Source organism: Phyllopteryx taeniolatus, chromosome 14, assembly GCF_024500385.1.
Source record: "Phyllopteryx taeniolatus isolate TA_2022b chromosome 14, UOR_Ptae_1.2, whole genome shotgun sequence".
Lineage (NCBI taxonomy): Eukaryota > Metazoa > Chordata > Actinopteri > Syngnathiformes > Syngnathidae > Phyllopteryx > Phyllopteryx taeniolatus.
Window position 1 is genome coordinate 26,000,517 of NC_084515.1, and position 23,421 is coordinate 26,023,937.

General features: G+C 43.7%; 1 protein-coding gene across 6 annotated transcripts in view; it reads right to left on the bottom strand.

Moving 5' to 3' along the window:
* Positions 1 to 23,421, bottom strand: part of LOC133489270 (xenotropic and polytropic retrovirus receptor 1 homolog) — a 246,898-nt gene that overhangs the window by 198,989 nt on the left and 24,488 nt on the right. For 4 of the 6 annotated variants that reach the window (XM_061798175.1, XM_061798174.1, XM_061798172.1 and 1 more), the window contains exons 3-4: positions 6,102 to 6,203; positions 5,748 to 5,971 (exon numbers count right to left, since the gene is read on the bottom strand). The exons of the other annotated variants lie outside the window; for them this stretch is intronic. In XM_061798175.1, the coding sequence (XP_061654159.1) occupies positions 5,748 to 5,971; positions 6,102 to 6,203 (326 nt within the window). The remainder of the gene's footprint in view (positions 1 to 5,747; positions 5,972 to 6,101; positions 6,204 to 23,421) is intronic. 6 annotated transcript variants of the gene reach the window in all.

Sequence of the window (23,421 nt, forward strand, 5' to 3'; positions counted from 1 at the left end):
TGGCTTTGTGGACACAGTGTCTACACTAGACTAGTTCTCGATTGGTCGGGACGATCCGCCCCTATTGTTTTGACAGACCACTCAAACATTATTTCTGCCACACCCCATTCCCGTTGTCGTAGGCTGGCCCAATTTAAGGTCCATGATCCAGTTTGGGGAATGGATGTCCCCACCGACCATAAGGTTTGAATAATAGGTACCAAGGTATTGCTCTATTTCCTCAACTTGGAGTGTGCAAGTTGATGTTGTGATATGAAACTCCAAGTTATCGCTTTTCTAGCTTTGTTAACACCACCCTGACTATTCTTGAAGCTTCACGTGTAGAAATTAATGCAATTCGTGAAGTAGCCCTCCAAAACCGCATGACACTTGATCTGCTATCAAGGCATTTATCTTCTCAGGGCGGTGTTTGCACCCTTTTGAACCAAACCAGTTGCACTTCCATACCTGACAATGCTGGCGATTTGGGTGTCATAGCCAGTGGCATTAGAAATCTCACTGTGCTCCGTGATGCCATTGCCAGCGAAGATGTTTTTGACCCTGGCTGGTTCAATGGACTCTCCAATATAAGAGCTTCAATAACACATTTATTAAATGGGTCGAATTTTTTTTATAAAAACCCAAGGTCACGAGTTAGGGGTAATGACCACTGTTCCAATTTTTTTTTCATTGTGACGTAAGACTAAACAGGTTAATAAACAGGTGAAGTTCTTTCTTCCTCACTATTTGCACTAAATATCAAACTGCTTGCCGAGTTGATTAGAACCAATCCCCTCATACAGGGAAGAGGCAACAAAACTAATAAGAAGAATACGAAATAAGAAATTACATAAAAGGATAAGGACTGGCGGCACGGTGAGCGACTGCACATCTGCCTCACAGTTCCGAGGACCGAGGTTCAAATCTAGCCTCGCCTGTGTGGAGTTTGCATGTTCTCCCCGTGCCTACGTGGGTTTTCTCTGAGTACTTTGGTTTCCTCCCACATCCCGAAAACATGCATGGTAGGTTAATTGAAGACTTTCAATTGCCCGTAGGTGTGAATGTGAGTGTGAATGGTTGTTTGATTATATGTGCCCTGTAATTGGCTGGCGACCAGTTCAGGGTGTACCCCGCCATTTGCCCGAAGATAGCTGGGATAGGCGCCAGCACGCCTGCGACCCTAGTGAGGATAAGCGGTATGGAAAATGGATGGATGGAGCACAAGGACTGGGATGATATCAGAAAAAAAACCTAGAAATATAGAAAAGCATTTTATTCATTTGATTGAAAATGGTGGTGTAAAAACAAGTGTCTTTGATGCATCTAAAACTCTTGACTTATGTGTCAGACAACACACAACATATAAAACAACAACGGGTAATGGAACTAAATGTGATACTGGATGATGAAACCTGGGAAGATATTTGCTCTGGCTGTCATGGGGGTGGGTGGGAGGGCTGGACAACTGTGGAAAGAGTTTGATTGGAAGGCTAAAATTAGATATTTTAGAACTCCATTAAAATGTTCCTGATCGAAAAGTGGGGTTGGTGACGAATGCTGGAGAAACTATGGATGTGTGGGTGACTGCCCCAGTGTACATTTTTTGACTGGTGTGAATGGAATAATAGACAATCTACTCAAGTGAACCTCCCCCTGAACCCTTTACTTATTTTACTGGACATCTTTCCTGATGGTTTATCCCGCGATCAAAGATTTTTGTTACATCTCTTTCTGATGCCAGCAAGAAAAAAGACAATGATTTGTTGGTTGAAACCAGGACCACCTACAATTGACCAATGGCTACAAAAGTTCTAACAAATACACCTTATGGAACAACTGACAGCACAACAACTAAACACCCCCATATTTGTAAGAAGACAGCTTTGGACCTTACTCGATAGGATAGGACATGCGACAATGTCTTTTGCGTAGCCGATTAATGATGTCATTGATCGGATCGGCGAATTATGAGAATAAAGCCGATTAGCCGATCAGCATAAAATGCTAATTATCGGACGATACCGATGAAGCCGATCAGAACGTCATAAACAAACGTCATAATATAGCCGATAGCATTCACCTTAAATGAATTTAAAAATGTACTTCTTATTTTTGTCATTGATTTAATCATTTAACCATTATTATTAATTGGGGCAATTGCAATGCCTTGATTTTAGTGAGGTTAGTACAGAGTCATCGCCATGAATGCCATCGTACTAATAATTTCTCAAAGGGACTTAAATAATACAGTATAAAGACGCTAGATACAAAATAATAACTAAAACTTAATATATTATATCATGGATATACCAGACATGCAAACACCAAAGGCCTGAAAAAGGTGATTTAAGTAAGTACATGTTGATGTACAAATTTAAGATTATAATTAAATTTGCCTCATTTCTTTGCTTTTTTGTTTTGGCCTCCAACTTGAGCCACGCCCATCTCCACCTGCATCTGGTGCCTGCTTCAAGCTGTGCCACATGAATAGCATCTTCCTCTTTAAGCACTCTCATTCTGGAAAAGAATTGATAAAATCATTGTCTGTTTCACTTCAAATTACCAAATTCAAAAGCTAATCCCAAATGCATCCTCCAGGTAAATATTAAGTACAATATGTTTCTGTTTTTATTGGTCATTTCTGAATTTGAAGTTAGTTCATTCTTTGTTGTGACATAATCACTAACATTTGCCCCGTCGCTTAATACATTTAACATTAACATCCGTAAACTAATTAGATAATTGTAGCCGCGTTTCCTAATTAATACAAGATCTACTAGCGGATCAACTCTTGTCGCCGATGTTACGTGTGCTTCGCGGTTCCGCTGGGACCACAAACAGGGCCACGACCCGCAGCACCTCAACGCGAAAATACAAAAGACCAGTGCAACAAATACGGCACTGGCTGATCTGATGAGGAAAAATGTTGCTTGAACGTAAGAGTAGCAATAGAGGATGTCCGCTCCTGAAGTGGGTAGAGTAGCCAAATATTGTATTCAAGTAAGAGTCATGTTACTTGACAATAATGTGACTCAAGTAAAAAGGAGTCCTCCAAAAAATTACTTAAGAGTAAAAAGTACACAGTGAAATAATTACTCACGTACTGAGTAAATAGTAACTTCAGATTTTTTTTAACCACAGCATAAACATCAATAAAACAACAATTACAAAATAAAATGTGAATGTGCAAATTCTGATGTTGCTGTGTGTGTGTTTGAGTGTGCATGTATGCACAAAACTACATCTGCAATTTACTGCACGGTGTTTTCTGAAGTTATAAGTGAGCTGAAATACCCACGTTTGAGCAGACAGTGCCAGACAAATACTACAGTACATGAAAGCTGTTGTTTTTTTTTTTCATCTAAATGTAAACAAGAGAAGCTCGGCGTTTCCTTCATGGTAATGACGACCTTCCCAACATGGCCGCCACGTAGACACGATAATCAGGCTGGCTTATCTAGTTTAATACCTATGCCCGGGAAGCCCAATAGAAGACGTTGTGTGAAGTCATGTGACTTTCTTGTGTCATTTGATTGGTGAACGAGACTTAAACTTCACTAGTTCTTAAACTGGATTGGAGCAAACAGTGCCAATGCGGAAGTCTAAGTTGTAGTCTCGCTCACGAAATAGTTGATAAATAAGCAATAATTGATAAATAAAAGTAGCGACCGACATTTAGATCATTGTAATGGAGTAAAAGTACCGTTAGTTTTTAACAGCAGAAGCGCCGGAAGTGGTTTTTCTGGTCTCGTCAACTCCTGTGATTTATCCAAAGCCGGTCCCGAGCGCACAGGCGGAACCTCAGGCCGATGCGCCAACATATTAGTCCGCCGGTGGTGGATGTGTGGAATGGATCTAGCTGCCAGCGTTCAAGGAGTACGAAACAGCAGCAGCACCCCCCCAGGAAAATCTCATCGGAGCTATACGATTCACGTAAATGGCCTATTTTGAGTTCAAAACGGCGACTGATTTGCATGTATGATATACAGGGCCAGTACAAGTTCTGACAGGGCCACCACAACTTTGCTCATGGTGGCCAGAAAAAAGGCTTAACGTTGGACCGTGTTAAACCAGAGAAAGGGAGAGGACGCAGGCGAGAATAAACGTGAGCGTGTCGATATGTTAAAAGGAGGCTCGCTCATTCCCATTCACTTGAATGTACCCAGCACGGTAGGTACAGCTCGCGTACATTTTGGCCACAAGCGTTGCTATTTCACCCATAGGTACAGTATAAATGCTAAATATCATTAAAAATGGTTGTAAAACACAATATTTTGATACTTTAATATACTTTATTTACATGGGTTGGGGGCGGTGGTAAACCCAGAAATGTATTTTTAGCGAGAATGAAAGCTTTGCATTTTGTTTGGCTGTAATCTGCGACGTTGTGACGCCGTGCACCAGCGATTAAAATTTTCAAAACCAGTTAACTATCAGCCACTTATGAAAATATAGGTAGTTGCCAAACCCCACACACTGCGTGAGAGTTCAGTCAGGTTTGGCTGCTCGGCATTACTTGGTGTGCAGCAGCCGAAATTATTATTATTTTTTTTAAAGTACCTGCTTGCGCACCTTTCACCTTCACGCATTCTCCCATGCAGACTTCTGACACCCACCATTTGTAACCTGTGAATATGAGCGGAACCACCAAAGACGCATGACTCATTGAAGTCGGAGGCTGACTGTAAATCATAGAGCATGGAGTTTTCCTAAAACTTGTGAATGTCATTCAAAAATCATCAGAAAATGTAGCTCACTTTAAATATGAAAATACCTTAAATAGCGGCTGTGTCGTCGTGGGACGTGCGCACTGCTCCGTCTAACACACCACTTTGACAGAGAGCATCTGTTTTTTATTCTGTATTAAAGAAATTTAATAAAACCAATTTAATCAGAATACTCAGATTATCCCTGAACAACGTTTGGAGGTTCGTCAAAAAGAAAATGGATGCCCAAGCTTCCATACCACATGGCGAGTCACTTTAACATATTTGACGAACAACATAGAAGCAATTTAAAACAAATGATTCAATATCTAACTCACCGCTGAGCCATTATGGTGACCGTAAAATGTTGTAATAGTAGGAGTCCTGCGCTTTCAAAAACAACTCCAAGCCGCCAGCAGCATAGTTAAAGCGGAAAATGTCCTTGCAGGTGAAAAAAAACCTCAGCTGGCGCAGATATTATTCAGCAATTAATATCATATAATGTGTCGACGTTTGGCCATCAGCATAATGTGGTAGGGAAATATTACGGTCTTTGGGTAGTCGGTGAGCGTGGGTAAGCTTTATGAGCCAGGTGTGTCCCACATCTTTAGCATTAGTTAGCTGTTCCCGAGCCGTTGTCGGGCTGTCGCCGCAATCGTCGCCGGGCTGTCGCCGCAATCGTCGCCGGGCTGTCACCGCAACCGTCGCCGGGCCGTTAACTAAATCAAAATGTGCAGTACAATGTTTCAACTTAACAGAGTGCTGGAATTACTAAGCCTCTGGAGTGCTAAAGAGGAAAAGTCCAAGAGACAAGGCACGCAGCATGCTTGTACACGGCCAAGATTTGACAGGGAATGTCAACATTTTAGGGTTGGTCCAGCCAGAGTGTGTGCCTTGCATGAGGGTGTGTAAATGACATACTTGAGTGAACCGGAGAATGCCCGCAGCCAGAAAAGCGCACAGCTGCGTGCCTTTTCTGACTTACACATAATAGAGACTATAGCCCAATGTATTTTACGGCCCTTATATTTTGAACCTATTAGTTTTTATCTTTGTTCACACCTGGTAGTTCTGCAACAGGATTAGACTGAGGTAGAACTCGGAGAAGGCCAGCTGAAGGTCTTTTATATTTCTGTGCTTGCATCTCTCTTGTTGTGATAGGGTAAACACTGTTTTCCTCCTTCGCAGACCCCGCCCATTTGTTGCAATCTCCCTCTGGGCATCCAATGATGACTGCAATTCATTTTGTAGAGTGGCAAATCTACGCTGAGCCTCTGCCAACTTTTCTGTAAAACAGAGTAAAATAAAACAGAGGCATAATATTTAATAGATGGAAGTCTCCTGTGGAACAATGAGCATCACTTATTGTCACCTCTGCATATAAAAATGCTATGTCATTATAGATTTTGTTGTTACCTGAGTAAAATGTGTTAATCTTGGCCAGTTCTTTTTCACATGTCTGGAAGAACTTCTCTTCAAACTTTGCATAATACCTTTTAACGGTGTCCTCATCTGTCACTACAAAAAGAAAACATTTACGAAAAGAAAAAGTCATTACATAATGAACATTGTTTCAAGTACAAAAGGACATTTTGAGTTTGAACCACTTTTGATGAGATCACACCATATAGCAGCAATCAAATGTAGTGAAATATAATGCGGCATACAGTGGTACCTTAATTTATGAGTTTATTCGGTGACCAAGCTGGTAACTCAATCTACTCTTCTATGAAATCCATTTTCCTCATTGAAATGAATTGAAATAAACTTAATCTGTTCCAGCCCACTCCAAAAAAAAATACTAAGTTTGTTACATGATTTGTTTTAAATAGCACTGTATGAACACAACAATAAAATAGATTGTAAAGAAATAACAGTTTTCTAAAGTGTAACTACTACTGTAATTTCTCGTGTACAGTCTGCACCCATGTATAATATGCACCCCCAAAGTTGACCTCAAAATTCTGAAAAACCCTTCTACCAATGTGTAGTGCATTTTTACAATGCATGATTTTACTGCTACCCATATGATCAAAACAAAGTCTGTATTATCTGTATTTTATTATTTTTCAAATAATATTATTTTCCCCAATACATACGTATAATGCGGACTACTGACTTTTGAGAATTTTTTTGGGGGAAAAAATGTGCATTATATACTAGAAATTACAGGATATGTTGGGACAAGGTGGACGACTGGTTAGAGCGTCTGCCTGACAGTTCTGAGGACCGGGGTTCTATCCCCGGCCGCGCCTGTGTGGAGTTTTCATGTCCTCCCCGTGCCTGCGTGGGTTTTCTCCAGGCACTCCGGTTTCCTCTCACATCCCAAAAACATGCAATAATTGGAGACTCTAAATTGCCCGTAGGTGTTAATGTGAGTGCGACTAGTTGTTTGTTTGTATGTGCCCTGCAATTGGCTGGCAACCAGTTCTGGGTGTACCCCGCCTCCTGCCCGATGATAGCTGGGATAGGCTCCAGCACGCCCGCGACCCTAGTGAGGAGAAGCGGCTCAGAAAATAAATGGATGGATGGATGGATGTTGGGATAAGCCAAAAGTCACAACTGTAGTGTTGTATGTAGCGGTGCAACAATTAATCAATTAATCAACTAATTGATTGTGAATTAATCCACAACTATTTTAATAATCCATTAATCGTTTAGAGACCTTGTTTAACTTAAAATTCTCCAAAACCTCAGAATTTCTGCCTCTCAACCGGAAATATTCTCAGATTTCTGTAGTCCTCCATGAAAGCAGACTGATTATATTTGTGTCTGACTATGACTATCACAAAAATCAAAGTCCAATTGGAAAGTTTGCAATTTAACAGCAAGGGAAGGATAACATGCAAATAAGTACTTGTATTTGTCTTGTGTGTTTGTTTACAATAATGAAAAAAGGGCTATTTAAGTTAAAAATATAAAAACATTTTTAAAAAGCCCAGGCTACACTATGTCTCTCATGAATGGTTTTAGGTAGACTTTACACCGATCTGATTGGCTTGATTGGTATCGGCCGATAATTAGTATTTTATGCTGATCGCCTTTGTCATAATTCGTTGATCTGATCAAAGATGTCATTGAACGGCTCCGCAAAAGACATTTACCCCGCGTCGCCATCGTGTACAGTATATTTAAACCCAAAAGCTAGTTTATTTTTAGCCTTGTCGCGTGTCAAGGCTGTAAATATCTGACAGCCAATAAAGTTATGTTTAAAATAAAAAAAACATTTCGGCGGTGTGGGACAACACGTCTGAGACAGACAACACGTAATGCCTGGATCAGACTACAAGACAAATTTGGTCTTTCACAATTGCACTATGCCAGACTACTGCAATAAAATCTTTGCATCCCGTCTTTTACAATCACGGGGCTTTATCTTGTCAACTTAAACGTCCCCGGATACACTCATTACCATGCCGACGACATCGCAACGCTTGTATTATAAGAACAAAATGGGGAAACACGTGTGGTGGTGGTCACTGGTGCTCAGGAGATTACGTTCATTTAAGGATTGCTTGAGGTATGTTCACGTACGTTTAGTACGATACAGCTCGCAAGCAAGCAACAAAACGTTATGTAGCCTAGCATGCTAGTGCTAGCACTAACGGTTGTACGTAAACATGCCGGCGTTATGTCAAATCATGCTCTAAAGTTTCAATGTGTGTGAAGTAATTTAATTACAATAAAGTAATTCAAGTACATTAAGTTAGCACCCATTACTTCTGTCATGTTGTAATGTTGGTTTGACCTGACTGATTATAATACATGATCTGACTAGAGGAGTGATTTCCAACCTTTATAGAGCGAAGGCACATATTTTCCAATTGGAAAATCTCACGGCACATGAACAAACAAAAATGTCACAAAAAGTAGATACACACAGTATTTGTTCTGTATATGCCTCACTGGCATAAATATAGGTACAAAGATACATTATTTCTTGTAAATGAATAATCTTTTGACCAGTTGAGTCAAATTTGACAATTTCCCACGGCACACCTGAAGATCGCCTATGGCACACTAATGTGCCACGGCTTACTGGTTGAGAATCACTGGGCTAGAGAATACTTTTGAAGATACTCAGAGTATACAGTACACAAGTATATTCAGTAAATGAACAAGTCATTTAAATTGACACATTGCTCCATCTTGTGATCGGATCGGTGATCGGTTATTGTTTTTTTTAAACTCGCTGATCGGTGATCGGCCCCAAAAATCCTGATCGTGTAAAGCCTAGTTTTAGGTACATTGCGATGCATCTACTCTAACCTTAGAAGCAGTATTATGCACTGCGCTGATTGCACTTCAAATTTTGTGGACTGGTAGGGAGTATCTGTATTTGATTTGGGGATGGTTTTTCATCTGTTAGTAAGTGAATACATTTTTTAAAATGCTTTTTATTGTTGTTTTTATATCTCTCATTCGACAAATGCCCTGTATGAAAAAAATTAAAACTTATAAAAAATAAACTAAAACGAAGCATTTTGAAAAAATAAAAACTAAGAAAATTTAAACCTGCTCTGAAAACTAATTAAAACTAATGGATTAACTGACCATTTGAAAAAAAAAAAGGCAAAACATCAAAACAAAATGAAAACATGGTGAATCTGCGTTCACAGATGCACAGCATTGCTTACTCACGTAGGTATGTGTGTGTGCTGAAGTGCTTCAGCAAATCATTCTCCACAAGAAGTACAAGTCCTGTCTTGGTGCTTGCCAATCAGAGGCAGAATAGGGTGGGTTATTGTTCCTTAGATACAATGGACACGATGCTTTTTTTCCGGATTCGATAAATTTTCATCGTTGTGGTAACACTAGACGCGCTGCTCACGACACAGCAAGCCGTTGCCGGAACAGCTTTGGCTCCGTCGATGCACACACTTGGGACACTTGAGGGTAAGTTAATTATTAATTACGTTTGCTAGCCCGTGAGCAAACTAGCTAGTGAGCTAAGAAGCTAAACAAGTCACTCTGGCTCGCTCGATCGTGCCGACATACAGAGGCCAGTAACTGGCGGACCGCGACCGGACACAGAAGCAGTCCCATACGTACCCACATCATAGCCAAAATAGAAAGGTTATGATTAAAGACATGCAAGGTACAAGGTACTTTTATTGTCAATTCTACAATATGCGTAGCACATACAGAAGATTGAAATTATGGTACTCAAGGGCGAATGCTGCAACAAAAGACGGTATGAATAATAAACATCAGTATAAAGAACCTAAATAAAACTATGGTATATAGAGTTGTAATAGACACGCCATCAACAATATGGCACCAGCAACCCCCAAACTCTGATAGTTCTGCATTCTCATCTTCTGCCCTGCTGAGACAGACGGTCACAAGAAGCCTGGTTTGTGTCACCCGAACCTTAAACTAATGAACAGTTTCCCTAGAAACCTGAACTTCCAATCATCAAAGACCCCCCGTTGGTTCGCAGAACCAAGATAACGACCAAAAGTTTGGTAAAAACCCACTGGTCAAAGCAAACCAAAATAAAGTTCAAAGAACCATTTGATCCTTTGAAATCCAAGCACGGCCCCTTGGGACAATTGATGGAACACAAGCGACACGCGCTGGCGGTGGGGAGTTACTGCCAGCCGCAACCTGTGCCACAGATTTCTCAGAACTTGAGTGACTGTTTGATATTTTACGAACTTTGCATTACTGCTCCCAGTATAAATCCTGACACCAATGTCACTAATGATTGTTTGCCACAGGTCTCATGTCAAATCTGTTTGTCAACTGAATCAGATGAGATATTTCACCTCACACAACACAAATGTCACATCACAAATATTAACAGGCTTTGCCACTACATAAAATTAAAACACTCATTGCATAGATTAACCAGGGTGTGTGCGTGACAATGCAAAGCTGGGAGTCGATTTCTTAATCTTTGACCCAAAAATCAATCTTTTATTTCCACTGGTTTAAAACCACAAATAATCCTAGGATGTAAATGAATACTAACGAGGTCTGCCTTCCGTTTGGTCTCTGGGCCAGCCCCTCTCTCTCCTGTGCATAAAAGGGCGAAGCTCGCTCACTCACCTTTTTCAACTTGCCGAAGAAACTGGCGCACAGCCAGGGAACCCCGCCTCCCACCACGAGGCAGCAGAGACGCACACAACCGAACGCGGAGGGTAGAAGCACTCTGCCCCGCCCCGAAACCACGCTTTGGTGCGTGTAGGGTAGCTTGCAGATAACAGATCCGTCCAGAAGGAAGGGCAACGCAAGTCTTCTCTGAGCCCATGACAAACACCGTCACTAAGGCGCTTGGGCCACTTTACACTTGCTTTTTCTCCGTTTTTGCCTTCCTTTTTCCCTTCCTTCCTTTCCCATCGTTTACACCTGGTCGGCGACCCGGCCCAGCCACCTGGAAGACCGACCAGCCTGTCTAAATTCTGTTCTACGCAACGTAAGTGCAGCGTGCTGTTCCTAGGTACAAGTTGGTGTATAATTGAATTATAACGGTCACAGAGATTCCCAGCCTCGCATTGTATAAACGGTCACAGAGATTCCCAGCCTCGCATTGTATATCAAAGATTAGGAGACGTGCAACATGGTCAAAGTCTGAGTACCAAGGCAAATAAAGACATTTACAAATTAGAAGGCAGTGTGGGGAGGTGTGCGCGTGTGTGTGCATGCGTACAGTGGGGCAAACAAGTATGCATAAAGCCACCAATTGTGTAAGCTCTCCCACTTAAAGATTAGAGAGGCCTGTAATTTTCATCATAGGTATACCTCACCGATGAGAGACAAAATGAGGAGAAAAAAAAAGCCCAAAAATCAGGTCTGATTTTTAAAGAATTTATTAGCAAATTATGGTGAAAAATAAGTATTTGGTCACCTACAAACAAGATTTCTGGCTCTCACAGACCTGACAGACTCGTCTTTAAGAGGCTCCTCTGTCTTCCACTCGTTACCTGTATTAATAGCACCTGTTTGAACTCATCAGTATAAAACACACCTGTCCGCAACCTCAAACAGTCACACTCCAAACTCTACTATGGCAAAGCTATCAAAGCACACCAAAAACAAAATTGTAGACCTGCACCAGGCTGGGAAGTCTGAATCTGCAATAGGTAAGCAGCTTGGTGTGACGAAATCAACTGTGGGAGCAATTATAAGAAAATGGAAGACATAGAAGACCACTGATAATCTCCTTTGATCTGAAGCTCCATGCAAGATCTCACCCCATGGGGTCAAAATGATGACAAGAACCTGCAGAGAGCTGGGACCAAAGTAACAAAGGCTACCATCAGTAAGACGCTAGGCCGCCAGGGACTCAAATCCTGCAGTACCAGAGGTGTCCCCCTGCTTAAGCCAGTACATGTCCAGGCCCGTCTGAAGTTTGCTGGAGAAAATTTGGATGATCCAGAAGAGGATTGGGAGTATGTCATATGGTCAGATGAAACCAAAATAGAACGTTTTGGTAAAAACCCAACTTGTCGTGTTTGGAGGAGAAAGAATCCTGAGTTACATCCAAAGAACACCATACCTAATGTGAAGAATGGGAGTGGAAACATCATGCTTTGGGGCTGTTTTTCTTCAAAGGGACCGGGACGACTGATCCGTGAAATGGCAACAATGAATGGACCGTGTATCGTGAGATTTTGAGTGAAAACCTCCTTCCATCAGCAAGGGCATTGAAGATGAAACGTGGCTGGTTCTTTCAGCATGAAAATGATCCCAAATACACCTCCCGGGCAACAAAGTAGTGGCTTCGTAAGAAGCATTTCAAGGTCCTGGAGTGGCCTAGCCAGTCTCCAGATCTCAACCACAAAGAAAATCTTTGGAGGGAGTTGAAAGTCTGTGTTGCCCAGCAACAGCTCCAAAACATCACTGATCTAGAGGAGATCTGCATAGAGGAATGGGTCAAAATACCAGCAACAGTGTGTGAAAACCTTGTGTAGACTTACAGAAAGCGTTTGACCTCTGTCATTGCCAACAAAGGGTATATAACAAAGTATTGAGATGAACTTTTGTTATTGACCAAATACTTATTTTCCACCATAAATTTAAAAAATAATAATTTTTAAAGTTTCAGTCGGCTGGTACTGTCCCACAAACTTCGCAGTCTCCTCCCTGATGGCAGCAGACTGAAGAGGCTGTGAGATGGATGGGTGACATCCCCCGCTATGCGGAAGGCTTTGCAGATTAGGCACGTACTGTAAATATAATGCAGGGAGGGAAGAGAGGTTCCAATGATCTTCTCAGGTGCCCTCACTATGCGATGGAGAGTCTTGCGGCAGGATGCAGCACAGGCTCTGTACCACACAGTGATGCAGGTGGTAAGGATGCTGTCTATGGTCCCTCTGTAGAACGAGTCGTGATGGGGGTCGGGGGACTCGTCTCAGCTTGCGCAGTAAGTATAGACGTTGGTGAGCTCTCTTGGCCAGTGATGAGATGTTTCTGGTCCAGGAGAGGTCTTCAGTGACGTGCATTCCCAGGAACTCACTGTTGATGTTCAGGGGAGCATGCTGGGAGAGCACTCTCCTGAGGTCCACAACAGTCTCCTTGGTCTACGTTCAGGGAGAGATTGTCGTCCGTGGACCACCCAGCCAGGCGGCTCACCTCACTCCTGTAGTCTGTCACGTCCCCGTTGCTAATGAGACCCACCACAGTTGATTCGTCTGCAAACTTGATGAAGAGGTTGGAGCTGTTTATCGCTGTGCAATCATAGGTCTGCAGGATGAAGAGGAGGGGGCTTAACACACATCCTTGAGAAGACCCCATGTTCACGGTGATGGTGCTGGATGTGTTGCTACTGACCTGTACTGCCTGCGGTCTCCCAGTCATAAAGTCCAGCAGCCAGTTGCACATCGAAATGTTGAGCCCCACCTGGTCCAGTTTGTGAATCAGTTGTTGGGGGATAATGGTATTAAATGCTGAGCTGAAGTCTATGAACAGCATTTGGACATTGTGAGGGCAGAGTGGAGGGCGGTGGAAATGGCACTATCGGTTGACCGGTTGGACCGATATGCAAACTGGGAAAGGGTCCCGGGGGGGGGGGTGCTTGATGTGGTGCATGACTAGCTGATCGAAGCACTACATCAGGATGGGGGGGGGAGGGCGGGTGCTACCGGACGGTAGTCATTGAAGCAGGAGGGAGACAATATTTTCGGGGACCGGGATGATGGTGATGGCTTTGAAGCATGTTGGGACAACAGCCTGACTGAAGGAGTTGTTGAAGATGTCCATGAAAACATCTGTGAGTTCAGTTCCACAGTCCCTCAGAACACGACCAGGTATTTTATCTGAGCCCAGGGCTTTATGTGCGTTGATCCTGCTGCGGGATCCTCTCACGCTGTCCCGGGTCAATGTCGGGACCTGGTCACCAGGAGGGGGTGGAGACTTGTGTGCAGGTGTGCTATTGTGTGCCTCAAACCGAACAAAGAAGTTCTTTAGCTCATTCAGCAGGGAGGTGGAACTGTCACAGGTCTGTGGTGAGGATTTGTCCATAATGGTCTGAATACCTCGCCACAGACTCCTGATGTCACTGCTGTTACTAAAGCGGTAGGCAATCCTCCTGGAGTACTCCCCCTCTTGGCCTCCCGGATGTCACGGGACAGATTGGCCCTAGCTGTCCTCAGGCCATCTTCATCCCCAGATCTAAAATCAGCATTGTGGACCTTCAGTAGTCTGTAGACTTCCGCCGTCAGCCATGGCTTCTAATTAGCGCGAACAGTGATGGACTGAGTGGTGGTGTCATCATCCCTGCACTTGCTAATGTAGGCGGTAACATTCTCTGTGTACTCCTGAAGGTCAGTGATGGAGTTGTAGATGACAGCCTGTTTGAACATGGTCAAGTCTGTGGTGTTAAAACAGTCTTGAAGTGGCTTCTGACCACACTCGTACCCATTTTCTAACTGGTTTGGTGACTTTAACCAGTGGTCTGTAAACTGGTATTAGGATTACAGTAAGGCGGTCTGAGGTACCGAGGTGGGGGAGAGGAAGGGCCTTGTAGGGTCCTCTCAAGGGGGTGAAAACATTCTCCAGAGTGTTATTTCCCCGTGTTGGAAAGTGAACACTTGAGTACAGTTTTTGAAACACAGTCTTGGGGTCAGCATAGTTGAAATTCTCAGCCAGGATGAGGAAAGCATCTGGGTGGGCTCTCTGCTGGTCACTGATGTGATTGTATTGTTCACTCAGCCCCTCATTCCTGTTGTTGTTATTGGAGCTGGGAGGGATGTAAATAACCACAACCAGTATGGAAGTAAATTCCCTCGGTAAATAAAATGGCCGGCACTTCAGAACCATGAAATCCAGTAGTGGTGAGCAGTGTTGCCTGACCAAGACAGCATCCCAGCACCATGCAACAATGTAAACAAAGAGCCCGCCGCCGTGGGTCCCTCGACGAGAGCTCTGTCTGCTCTGTCCGCTTGGTAGCATGCTAGCCAGTCGAGCTGAATGGCGCTGTCTGGAACGCTGCTGTTAAGCCATGTTTCCACAAACACAAGAACACAGCACTCTCTCACTGTTTTACGGGTAGAGCGGAGTAGTCGAATGTAATCCAGCTTGTTGTCCAGAGAGTGTACGTTGACTAACACGATGGTGGGAATTGCCAGCTTTATGGTTTAGTCGCTAGTATTGCTCGGATACCTCCGAGCTTTCCCCGGTCCTGCTTCCTCCTTCACCATTCGTGGCGCCTCCCACTGGGGGCGTGGGGGTGGGATTTGTTGTAGGCACCCAGGAGCAGACCACAGTTCCGTAGCTCCACAGTGACGGTAGACTTTAACTTTGTACAAGTAGTTCTGCCTGTGTCGAGCAGAAATTTATGACTGTATCTGCACCTTGGGACATGTAGACTTGATGAAGGCGGGCTAAAACACTCACACTAAAAAGATACGAAAACACCGTTCGGTTGGGACAGAGAGAAGCCGCTGCGTGTGCATGCCCCAACATTACGTAATCCAGCCACAATCTCACACACGCACAAATCTAACGCACACAGAAACACCCACACCCACGGGGCGCTGCAATATATTACAAGCTTTACAGTACTGATGAACTGTACCGACCAATCACATGCGAGTTCAGCCACCCCCTTCAACCAATCAAATCTGCATCTCTGGCCGTAATCACTGATGGCACGCAGCCCAGAGAGACACGAGGAGAAATGTAGCAGGGGCGAGAGAAAGAGACTCAGCGTGTAAGTTGAGTTAAAGCTGGAGAAATCTCAGAAAATGTCCGATAAAGGGAGAAAACATTTGGAACAAACGATGCTTGAAATGCAACAGTACAGTGTCATTTTTTTGTTTTTTTCCCCCTCAGTGGAAAGGTCCCACTGGTAGCACTAATTAAAAGTGCATTTACAGTATGTGAAACACCCTTATGAAACAAAACAAAGATTTCAACAAACAAATCCTCTAAAACGGTTCAGTTGTTAAGATTTGTTGAATTAATAGATGTAAAATTGCTTGAGACTTCACTGTTGTGTGAAGATACCAAACAGAAAAGGGGAAAATCAAACTTAATTTCTCTTAAGCAATTTATTTGAACACATAAGTTTCACTTTTTATTTACTTGCTCTTATTGTGAAATGCAGCCCTACTTTTATTTCGTAAATAAGAGAACATTGCACTTTTGTGCTCATATGTTTGATTACCAGTGCAGAATTTGTAAGATGTGTACAGTTCTTTATAATGCTCTAATATGATTGTCAGTGACATTTAAAAAAAAAAAAAATAAATAAATAAAAAATACATATCGTTTATCATGAAAGTTTTTGAGGCGGCATGGTGGACGACTGGTGAGCACATCTGCCTCACGGTTCTGAGAACAGGGGTTCAAACCCCGGCCCCGCCTGTGTGAAGTTTGCATGTTCTCCCCGTGCCTGCGTGGGTTTTCTCCGGGTACTCCGGTTTCCTCCAGCATCCCAAAAACATGCACAGTGGGTTAACTGAAGACCCTAAATTGTCGGTAGGTATGAATGTGAGTGTGAATGCTTGTTTGTTTATTATATGTGCCCTGTGATTGGCTGGCAACCAGTTCAGGGTGTACCTCGCAGTTAGCTGGGATTGGCTCCAGCATATCCCCGACACTCGTGAGGATAAGCGGTGTAGATAATGGATGGACGGATGGATGAAAGTTTTGGGGGAAAATAGATCTTTCTGAAAAATTACAATATACACTACAGTATAAAAAGTAACAATGTAATAAAAATATGCGATAAAGCGGGACCGCGAAGCAAGAATCGTGATGTAGGGAAGGATTTAGTGTGTCTGGATTCCGTGATGTTAAGTTGCAAGGACTCATCGGTCCAGGGCTGGGACTCATTGTTTCCATGACATGTGCATCCCAGGACTCTCTCAAGTGTGAAATGACATATATACACACACACACGTACGTACACACACACACACACATACACACACACACACACACACACATGCCTGAAATAAGTCTTTAACACGTTACCATTTTTCTCAAATATATTTCCAAAGATGCTATTGACATGAAAATTTCACTAGATGTTGGGAACAACACAAGTAATCCATAAATACAAAGAAAGTAGAACAAATAAGATCACAAATGAAGTTGTGTGTAATAACGTGTAATGACACAGGGAAAAAGTATTGAACACGCCAAGTAGCATTTACTTAAAACTTTGTACAAAAGGCTTTGTTTGGAATAACAGCTTCAAGACGCCTCCTGTATGAAGAAACTAGTCGCATGCACTGCTCTGGTGTGATTTTGGCCCATTCCTCCACACAAGCAGTCTTCAAATCTTGAACAAGCCCATGCCTTCTTTTATGGACCTTGAGTTTCAGTTCTTTCCTTAGATTTTAAATTGGATTCAAGTCAGGTGATTGGCTGGGCCCTTCTTGCACCTTATTTTTGTTTTCTTTGAAAACAATTGAGAGTTTCCTTGGCAATATGTTTTGGATCATCCTGCTGAAATGTTCACCTTCTTTTCATTTTCATCATCCTCGTAGATGGCAGCAGTTTTTTGTCAAGAATGTGTTGGGAGATGTGCCCATTCATCCTTCCTTCAATAATATGAAGTTTTCCAGTACCATTTGCTGAAAAGCAGCCCCACACCATCATGTTCCCACCTCCGAACTTCACTGCTGGTATGGTGTTTTTAGACTGATGTGCAGTGCAATTTCTCCTCCAAATCTGGTGTGCATTATGGCATCCAAAAAGTAAAATTTTGCTCTCATCCGACTATATTCCCCGAGTATTTAACTGGCATGTCCAGATGTTGTTCAGCAAACTTTAAACGAGCTTTGACATGTTTTTTTTTTTCTTTCAGCAATGGGGTCTTGCATGGTGACCTTGCATACAGGCCATGGCGGCGGAGTACATTACTCACCGTTTTCCTTGTGACAACAGTACCTGCTCATTCATGCACTTTTTTTTAGGTTTAAGACATCCATCCATGTGGTGAATGGCAGATGAGAACGAGGCTAACGAGAAATTATCAGTCAGGATGCATGTGTGTGACTTGCGGCAAATCGCTGTACACTTTGAAGTCTTTCAAGTGGTTAGCCTAGCTTAGCTCGCTAGCTGCTAACAAAACAGTAAAGTACGGAGTAAGGAAAGGAAACTCAACCAAACAAAAGGAGAACCAGTCAATGTTAACTACTGGATGCGGTTTCAGGCTCACGTTTGTGTTCAAAGAGCAGGTGTATTCATTTGCTTAGCTCTCTATGTACAGTATAATACTAGTCCTTTAAGATTTTCCTCATGAAAACCTCACAGTGCTTCATTTATAGCCATTATTATTTAACTGTTTAGAACAGGGATTCTCAAATTTTGTGTCCAGCTCGGGACACCTTACAGGGAATATAGTTTTCCAACGACCCCTTCATAATTTTAACACCAATTAAACACTTCTTGGGAAAAAAATGGCCCAACAATAAAAACCATAGCTGAAATAATATAAATAAGTTGTTTTCCCGTTTTATTGCAAAGCAACAGTACAATATTAAATAAGATACAAAAGGAAAGTACATCAGGAAAATCTTTATATTTAATGAACATAATTAATTTGACTGCATTCGGCAAGAAACAAGAGGAATCTAGGAAATTTCATCTGGTTAGGGTTCTGGTATCTGCCCAGTCTGCAGATATTTATTTCCCAGTCACACTGGATGAATTTTTGGCCAAAAAGTTACTGAATCGATTTCCAGCCACTGAATCGTTTTGGATCGTATCATTCTAAAGGAACCAATATCGTCCTTGAATTGAATTGTTAACCATGAATCGTGATATGAATTAAATCGTTGCTAAAATGAATCGTTACACCCCTTATATATAAACAAAATGAAGACTTTGGAGGGGCCTAATCAAAGTCCTGACCTGAATCCTATTGACATGCTGTGGCATGACCTTAAAAAGGCTGTTCATGCTAGAAAACCCTCCAATGTGGCTGAATTACAAAAATTCCGCAAAGATGAGTAAGCCAAAATTCCCCCACAGCGCTGTAAGAGACTCATTGCAAGTTATCGCAAATGCTTGATTGCAGTTGTTGCTGCTCAGTAATTGGCTCAACCAGTTATTAGGTTTAGGAGCGATCACTTTTTCACACAAGGCCATGTAGGTGTTGATTATTTTCCTCCCTTAATAATGAAAACCATTTAAAATTTGTATTTAGTGTTGTGTAGCGCTCCCGCTGTGACTCCATCGTTCTGCTGGGGGACTTCATTGCTCACGTGGGCAATGACAGTGAAACCTGGAAGGGCGTGATTGGGAGGAACGGCCTCCTCGATCAGAACCCGAGCGGTGTTCTGTTATTGGACGGTGTTCTCGATGATCGACTTTGTGGTCGTGTCATCGGACTTGCGGTCGCATGTCTTGGACACTCGGGTAAAGAGAGGGGCGAAGCTGTCAACTGATCACCACCTGGTTGTGAGTTGGCTCCGATGGTGGGGGAAGATGCCGGTCCGACGTGGCAGGCCCAAACGTATTGTGAGGGTCTGCTGGAAACATCTGGCGGAATCCCCTGTCAGAAGGAGTTTCAACTCCCACCTCCGACAGAACTATGCTCATGTTCTGGGGAAGGCGGGGGACATTGAGTCCGAGTGGACCATGTTCCGCGCCTCCATTGCTGAGGCGGCCGACCGGAGCTGTGGCCGTAAGGTGTTTGGTGCCTGTCGTGGCGGCAATCCCCGAACCCGTTGGTGGACACCAACGGTGAGGGATGCCGTCAAAGTGAAGAAGGAGTCCTATCGGGCCTTTTTGGCATGTGGGACTCCTGAGGCAGCTGATGGGGACCGGCTGGCCAAGCGGAATGCATCTTTGGTGGTCACTGAAGCAAAAACTCGAGCATGGGAGGAGTTCGGTGAGGCCATGGAGAAAGACTTACGGACGGCTTCGAGGAAATTCTGGTCCACCATCCGCCGTCTCAGGAGGCTCTGGATGTTGTAGGGCTGTCCTGGTTGGCACGCCTCTGCAACATCGCGTGGACATCGGGGACAGTGCCTCTGGATTGGCAGACTGGGGTGGTGATCCCCCTTTTTAAGAAGGGGGACCGCAGGGTGTGTTCCAACTACAGGGGGATCACACTCCTCAGCCTCCCTGGTAAGGTCTATTCAGGGGTGCTGGAGAGGAGGGGGAAGTTGAATCTTAGATTCAGGAGGAGCAGTGTGGTTTTTCGTCCTGGCCATGGAACAGTGGACCAGCTCTACACCCTTGGCAGGGTCCTCGAGGGTGCATGGGAGTTCACCCAACCACTCTACATGTGTTTTGTGGACTTTGAGAATGTGTTCGACCGTGTCCCTCAGGGGGTTCTGTGGGGGGTGCTTCGGAGTATGGGGTACCGAACCCCCTGATACGGGCTGTTTGGTCCCTGTACGACCGGAGTCAGAGTTTGGTCCGCATATCCGGCAGTAAGTCGGACTCGTTTCCGGTGAGGGTTGGACTTCACCAAGGCTGCCCTTTGTCACCGATTCTGTTCATAACTTTTATTGGACAGAATTTCTAGGCGCATCCGAGGCGTAGAGGGGGTCCGGTTTGGTGGCCTCAGTATTGCATCTTGGTTTTTGCTGATGATGTGGTTCTGTTGGCTTCATTAAGCCGTGACATCCAACTCTCACTGGAGCAGTTCGCAGCCGAGTGTGAAACGGCTGGGATGAGAATCAGCACCTCCAAATCTGAGACCATGGTCCTCAGTCGGAAAAGGGTGGCGTTCCCTCTCCAGGTCGGGGATGAGATCCTGCCCCAAGTGGAGGCGTTCAAGTATCTTGGGGTCTTGTTCACGAGTGAGGGGAGAATGGAACGGGAGATTGACAGGCGGATCGGTGCAGCGTCTGCAGTGATGCGGACTTTGTATCGATCCGTTGTGGTAAAGAAGGAGCTAAGCCAAAAGGCGAAGCTCTCGATTTACCGGTCGATCTACGTTCCTACGCTCACCTATGGTCACGAGCTGTGGGTCGTGACCGAAAGAACAAGATCCAGGATACAAGCGGCCGAAATGAGTTTCCTCCGCAGAAGGAAGAGCTGGATGAAGTGGCTGGGGAGAAGGAAGTCTGGGCATCCCTGCTAAAGCTACTTCCCACGCGACCCGACCTCAGATAAGCGGTAGAAAATGGATGGATGGATGGATGGCCAGACAGAGGCCACTTCTCCCTAAAAAGCACATGGCAGCCCGCTTGGAGTTTGCCAAAAGGCACCTTAAGGACTCTCAGACCTGCAGAAAAAAAATTATCTGGTCTGATGAAACCAAAACAGAAGTTTTTGAACTGAATTGCAAGCTTCGTATCTGGAGAAGAGGCACTGCTCATCACCTGGCTAACACCATCCCTACTGTGCAGCATGGTGGTGGCAGCATCACGCTGTGGGGCTGTTTTTTCTCCTGCAGGAACTGGGCGACTCGTCCGCATAAAGGATAAGATGACAGCTACCAAATATAGAGAAATTCTTCAAGAGAACTTGCTCCAGAGTGCTCTGTAACTCAGACGAGGGCATCTATTCACCTTCTAACACGACAATGACCCAAAGCACACAGCCAAGATAAAGGACTGTTCCAATACCTTTGCTCACTTGATAACTGGGTGGCTTCAAACAAAAGGTACTCTGTCCGAAGTTGTTTAACACATCTAGATATAAATACCATGAAATAAAAGCTGGAATTCTGAATGTTTGTCTCATTCATCTTTTGATCTGAAACCCGAATTTCTTCAATATACAACAAAAACTAGGCTATACACAATCAGGATTTTTGGGACCGATCAGCGAGTTTAAAAAGAACAATAACGTATCCGATCACAAGATGGAGCAATGTGTCTATATAAATGACTTGTTCATTTACTGTATATACTTGTGTATTGTATACTGAGTATCTTCAAAAGTATTCTCTAGCATTTTAGACAAAAGGTAAAACAATAACCTCTAGGGGGCATTCAAGGATTGGCCACTGACATAAGCTTAGGTTTTCAGTCAGGTCAAACCAACATTACAATATGACAGAAATAATGGGTGCTAATTTAGTCTAATTAAATTACTTGGTCGTAAAATTACGTCGCACACCAAAAGTTTAGAGCATGATTCGACAGAATGCTGGCATGTTTATGTACAACCGTTAGTGTTAGCACAAGCTTCCAAGGCTAAAGAATGTTTTGTTGCCTTCTTGCGAGCCGTATAGTATTAAAAGTATGTGAACATACCGGCGGAACGGTGGGCGACTGGTTAGAGCGTCAGCCTCACAGTTCTGAGGACCCGGGTTCAATCCCCGGCCACGCCTGTGTGGAGTTTGCATGTTCTCCCCGTGCCTGCGTGGGTTTTCTCCGGGCACTCCGGTTTCCTCCAACATCCCAAAAACATGCATTAATTGGAGACTCTAAATTGCCCGTAGGCATGACTGTGAGTGCGAATGGTTGTTTGTTTCTATGTGCCCTGCGATTGGCTGGCAACCAGTTCAGGGTGTACCCCGCCTCCTGCCCGATGACAGCTGGGATAGGCTCCAGCACGCCCGCGACCCTAGTGAGGAGAAGCGGCTCAGAAAATGGATGGATGGATGAACATACCGCAAGCAATCCACGAATGAACATCCTCTCCCGAGCATTGGTGATGACCACCACACGTTTTTCGTTATTTTATCCCCCCCCCAAACACAATATATTTGCGCAAACTATTCTTGTTGTCATCACTATGGTAACGAGTGAGTTGACACGATAAAGCCCAGTGTTCGTAAAAGACAGGATGCGGTGATATCAGACTATAAAGTTTTATCGCAGTCCTCTGACATAGAGCAATCGTGAAAGACCAATTTGTCTTATTGTCTGTCCCAAACCGCTGACGTTTTTTCTTGTTTTGTTTGTTTTTTTAAATAAATTTATTGGCGGTCAGATATTTATAGTACTATGTCAAAAGACAGATTTATGAAAAAAGAAAAACTGAAATATCACACAGCCATAATTATTCAGACCCTTTGCTGTGACACTCATATTTAACTCGGGTGCTGTCCATTTCTTCTGATCATCCTTGAGATGGTTCTACACCTTCCTCAGAGTGCAGCTGTGTTTGATTATACGGATTGGACTTGATTAAGAAAGCCACAGACCTGTCTATATAAGACCTTACAGCTCACAGTCCATGTCAGAGCAAATGATAATCATGAGGTCAAAGGAACTGCCTGAAGAGCTCAGAGACAGAATTGTGGCAAGGCACAGATCTAGCCAAGGTTACAAAAAAAAAATAATCTGCTGCACTTAAGGTTCCTAAGAGCACAGTGGCCTCCATAATGCTTAAATGGAAGCCGTTTTGGACGACCAGAACCCTTCCT